The sequence below is a fragment of the Brachionichthys hirsutus genome, chromosome 17, assembly GCF_040956055.1.
Source record: "Brachionichthys hirsutus isolate HB-005 chromosome 17, CSIRO-AGI_Bhir_v1, whole genome shotgun sequence".
In the NCBI taxonomy this organism is placed as follows: domain Eukaryota; kingdom Metazoa; phylum Chordata; class Actinopteri; order Lophiiformes; family Brachionichthyidae; genus Brachionichthys; species Brachionichthys hirsutus.
In genome coordinates, this window is record NC_090913.1 from 5368052 (window position 1) to 5373220 (window position 5169).

At 40.7% G+C, this 5169-nt stretch overlaps 1 protein-coding gene across 1 annotated transcript; it reads right to left on the reverse strand.

The window, feature by feature from the left end:
• Nucleotides 1–675: 675 nt before the first annotated feature.
• On the reverse strand, nt 676–4470 carry hpf1 (histone PARylation factor 1). The gene is made up of 8 exons (XM_068751248.1): nt 4432–4470; nt 3479–3662; nt 2724–2910; nt 2509–2607; nt 2232–2385; nt 1980–2067; nt 1091–1263; nt 676–954 (listed from the first exon to the last, which is right to left on the reverse strand). The coding sequence occupies exons 1-8, from the start codon at nt 4468–4470 to the stop codon at nt 820–822; spliced, it is 1059 nt and encodes a 352-aa protein (XP_068607349.1). The 3' UTR covers nt 676–819.
• Between the last annotated feature and the right edge of the window lie 699 nt (nt 4471–5169).

The window sequence follows — 5169 nt, forward strand, 5'->3', positions numbered from 1 at the left end:
TGGTCTGTATGCGTTTGGACCGCTAAACAGCATCATCCATCATCTGCCACGTGATCTAGCTGAAGCTCACATGGCATTAATAGACAGAATGTTTCCAAATAAAATCCAAAACATTTAATATTTTTGGGCCTGATAGTACCAGTATATGGATGTCCATGTACTCGCAGGTGAGCCCGGAGGTTCATTTGTCTTTGTTATGCTACACACTACTGGTAATTTTATTTTTTTAATGACAACCCAAGTGTAAACGCTCTTAATTCCCTCTTTGGAAGACATTAAAGTGAATCTAAATTAAATGTATCTAACCTGTAGACATGACTCAGGCAGTATGAGGGTGACGTCAATGCCTGTTTAAATGCAACACTGCCCTCTATATGCACTGCAGCATATCGCGCTCTATACAGCACTAGAATACATTTCCTATAATGAAAATAGTCTGCCTTGATAATCTAAAAAAAAATGACATTATGATAAACAATAGCTTATAGACAACTAGAAAACTCTTGGAAAGTTCATCATGTTGTCGAACATATTTTTTGAGTTTGGCATCTCACGTGACCGCATCGTTTGTAGATTTCACACCATAATTGTAAGATTTCATTGAGGCTACTTATGTTTAAAAACAAATTCAGTCAATTATATACATTTATATATATAAATAGTTTATTTGGCATGTACCTTTTACAACCAGGACAATGAACTGGTCCTGATCAATGACAAGCAGCCCCAAAAACACCAACAGTGACAAACAACATTAGACAAGGACAAACGGTGGAGTATTCTATAAGAACTGGAACTGTAATGTACTTCCGAGTATTCTTAACGCGTGGGGAGTTGGTTCAGGTCATCGTGGCTGCGGTGGGAGATGTGGGCCTCCAGAATCTCCCCAAACAAATTTCTTTTCAGCAAGCTGTAGGCCAGGGGCAGAAGCTGCTTGACAACCTTGTGGAAATACTGCGGAGATAGAAGGTTATAAATTCCCTTAAGATCAAGAATCAGGGCTCGCCTGCCAGGACGCGGTGCAATGTAAAGTTAGTTCTCTGAGTGGAACTGTGGCAGGGATCCTACGCTTCACCTAAAAAACACTTACGTGGGATCCGTAGCAGAAGAGGTCTATTCCAAGCTCGTAGCCCATGCCGTAGTCACACTCGTCGTTGGCAAACTGAACAAACGTGATCATCTCCTGCAGAGGTCCGAAGGCTTGGACTCGTTCTTCATCACTCCGGGCTTCAGCAATAGCCTTACAGATCTTTTTCAGACCAGCTGGACATATAAAGAAAGATAAATAAATCTCATTCATAGGTTATAAACTATGCAAAAATGTAATGCAGTCACTTTGTATGTTATTTTTATTGCTCTTACAGTCCTTCTTGGCAATAAACCTTATACCGTTGTGAAGCATATTTCATTCCATGTTTAATTCCAAGCATGTTTTTTCTTTTTTAAATGGTGCCATATTTGTGGGACGAGCAGCAGAGCCGAGGATGTTGGTTACACCCATGAATATTTACCAAATCTTTTCTGCAAATGCCAAACAGCCTTTCTTTTCTGTTGGCTCTTGTTTGATGATTTGGATGATCGAAGTATGAAGAAACAACATATTGAAAATGTAACAACTGATTGATTTCACAGCAGGACCCTCGGTCGTGTGGAGCACTCTCTCTTCTCCACGCCTTGATCCTACATTCCAAGTTCTGTAGGCAGAATCTAGACTCGCCACTGAAGCACTGAGGGGGACCAGAAGCTCAGCATTTTTCATGGGTGCAATAAACATATCCACAAGAATGGAGGGAGATGTGAGCACATATGATGGGAAGAATAAACGTTCTCTCGCTATTAAATGTGTTGGCATGATAATAGATTCAATTTACAAAACAGAAAGATATTTTTTAATGAATTGTTTTGTTTTAGAATACGTAACCATACAGAACTACATCATGAAACACCCGACCGACCCCAAAAAATGAAGATGAGCTCACCGTCTGTTTCTGGTAGTTCTCTGTATCCTACATCGTTTCTGTCGACGGGAACAACGATGCCTGCACCGTGGAACGTCTTGGTGACCACCTATGGTGCGACACGACAAATTCAGATTTATGAATACACACAATAATGAACGCATCAAGCCACCCACACACACACACACACACACACTCTTGGGTTTGCATTGTATGGAGACTATATGGAGACGATGCTGAGTGTATGTTTGTGTATCTGGGACAGTTTGCTACCTTCTTGTCCCTCTCCTTCATGCCTTTGGTCTTCTGCTCCAGAGGCAAGCCCAGCTTCTCTGCTCTCTTTCTCAGCTGTGCCTCTAAGCTTTCCAAAGCTTCTCCCCCAGCTCTCTTTCCACGCCCCTCTTTCCTCCTCCTGAACAGATACAGGCTGACGAAGGAGGGAACAAAATGGATCAGGACGGGTGGGATGACACTCGTAGACACTCGTTCTTTCTCTGTAAGTGATCTCACACAAGCAAAATGTTTCTCCATGGCCAACATGGTTACTCACAGCACGGCAGCAAACACGTTATCCCCCGTCGGCGTGATGCCGGCGCCTTTCTGAGCTTCACTTTCCCCAACAAAAGAAGGAAGGGAATCCGGAGTATCCCTGGTGGATTTTTTGGGAACAATACATTAAAAACAATCCCAAATACTCACGAGACAGAATTGTCACTGTTTCAACGTGATCAACTCCTCATTATAATAGGCTCAGCGTTCTTATACCTGTAGTAGCCAATGTGATGCTGACTGTCCGCACTTCCCAGAAGGATGGTCTGGAACTCTGGCGGGTCATAGAAATATCTCCAATGAAGGTGGAAGTTGGGCTGAGGATTCCTTGAGGTTTTGTGAACTCCTGCCAGAATTTCAAAAGGACCAACCAACTGCAACCCAAATGTGTCTTTCAGCGCACCTGCATAGATTTAAAGAGAAATGAGTCGGCATTGAGACTTCACTCAAACGTTCAAGCAGAAGTTCTATAAATTAGTCTTTTTCGGACAGGTTTGATAGATTTTTTAATTTGCACCATTAATATGTTCTTTTGTTAAATTAAGAAATGACTATGCTGTTCAATTGAACAGCAAATATTCCATTACTTTCTTGTTGCTACATCTCTAAAACTGGAACCTGGTTCATCTAAAACTACTGGCAATACAACATCTGGAATTTCCAGAAGTCGGGCGAAAACTTGTGGCAAAGCAAATCTTTTTCGTTTTGTATTTAACAGACAAGTTATTTGCTGTGCGACGTGCCATTGAGCGGTAGCACTCACACACGTTTTACTTCAGGCCATGGTATTTACATCCCAATGTAAAAATGTAATGCAGGTTTCTGGAGGTTTGGAACAAGAATCTGGGCATCGAACCCATTAATCCAGACTTCCCATTGGCTAAGTAACGGTACGTTCCTTCCACGTCTAAAAATCGATATGCACTATCAGTATAACTGTAACAAAGACAATCCTTAGCTGGACAGCGTACCACAGGGGCTTTCAGGAGAAAGCTCTTTGCAGAAGTCCCAGAAGTGATAAAGGTCTTCTGGCATCGGAAGGTTGTATCGTTGCACCACCTCTTCACGCTTCTCTGAATCCACATCTGACAAAGGCACGACTTTGGATTCATCCGTGCAGGTTTTCTTTAAGCACCCATTTCCTGTACCCGACACCTGAAAGAATGGATCATAAAAACAATTTAATTATAAAGTTAACAGGATAGATCTGGTTACAGTGTATTCATTTAAACTGATGTGGTGGCTATTATCAAAATGGTGTCTCCTTACCTCCTTTATATAATTTTTCATATAAATTTAAAAGAATACGGGTTGACAAAGTCTTTTAAAAAAAGACCATTTACTAGGATTGCTATAATTAAATTCTAATTATGGGTAATTAATAATATTATAATTATAAGGTACCCTTATTTCAGTCCTTGTCAAGTCCTAATTCCTGGATGCAAAATCCTTTGTGTTTACTCAACTTGACAAAAATAAGGCTACATTAAGGAAGGTTTAGGTGTGTTGGACCGAGAACTGGAAGAACTTCCGACGCAAAGTAAACAGTTACGGCGGTCATTTTATTTTTATTTTTATTTTTTTAAGCCTTTGTGGGTTCACAACGCGAATCAAAACAAGACGCACCGCGTGGATTTCTGCAGTTCAACGCGTTCGTGTCGGCCCGAGTCGCTGCGTGATTTGCACGGGTTGGTTTGTGTCGCTACAGCGAAGCGTTTGTCTAAAAAATCACTGGATGTGGCCTCGTTAGCTGGGAATGTTCATGACAACGCTGCCATGTTGTCGTCTGACCACCGCCGTTCACACAGCCAGCCAACACTTTCCCTGCCCACAGCGCTTTAGACACACGCAGAACAGCGTCTTTTCTGATATAAAGTGACATCCAAGCTAACCAAAACGGGATGGTCAAACTGTGTAAAATTACCTTACTAGATTTGAGTTTTCTTTTTGCGCGCCCTGTCATTCTCTTCCTCTTGTCTCTTGTCCGCCGGTGTCTTCCTCGGTGGTTCAGAATCGGGCAACCGTGGGAAAGCGCGCCACTACCACCTAGAGGCTGAATAGAGTAACTACAGGTCACAAACCTGTAGTCTCTGGAGCCACAGGAGTGCCACAATTAATAGGAACTACAGGAGTAAATATAAAAACAATCAATAAAAGAAGCAACAGTAAAACATATACAAATATGGAAATAAAAAGGAAATCAACAATAGAGGCAACAATAAAAAATATGCAAACATGGACATGTGGTATCAAAAATCCGAAAAATGTTGCCAAAGGCTTTTTAAATAACACTTGATCTATAATTTGAAATAATCCCTGAATATTTTTTGAAATAGGATGCGTTGGTTTTGCTGAATGCTTATGGGGCTTTCATACAGTGAATTAGACATTTCAATTGATGTAAGGGCACATTTGTCAACGGCTTCTATTTAATGCAACTCAGCGACTCTAAAAATAACACCAAAAATGTTTCTACACTAGAAAAAAGGGACACGTCTTTCCACATTGTGCTTCCAGTTCATAAATATTTCTAAAAGACTATCTCTGTAGATTTTAGGTAATATAAAGAAGATAAGATTCACTATTCACTATAGATCATACATATATCGAGATTTGTTGTTATTATTATTATTATTAATATTATTGGCATGCCACACCCAAC

Bases quoted from the DNA above. Each gene is read 5' to 3' on its own strand.
- hpf1 (XM_068751248.1), bottom strand. From the start codon at position 4,470: ATGACAGGGCGCGCAAAAAGAAAACTCAAATCTAGTAAG. The intron at 2,608-2,723 runs GTATAAGAACGC...AAAATCCACCAG, and splicing joins CATCACATTGGCTACTACAG to GGATACTCCGGATTCCCTTC. The intron at 1,264-1,979 runs GTGAGCTCATCT...TTATATGTCCAG, and splicing joins AGAACTACCAGAAACAGACG to CTGGTCTGAAAAAGATCTGT.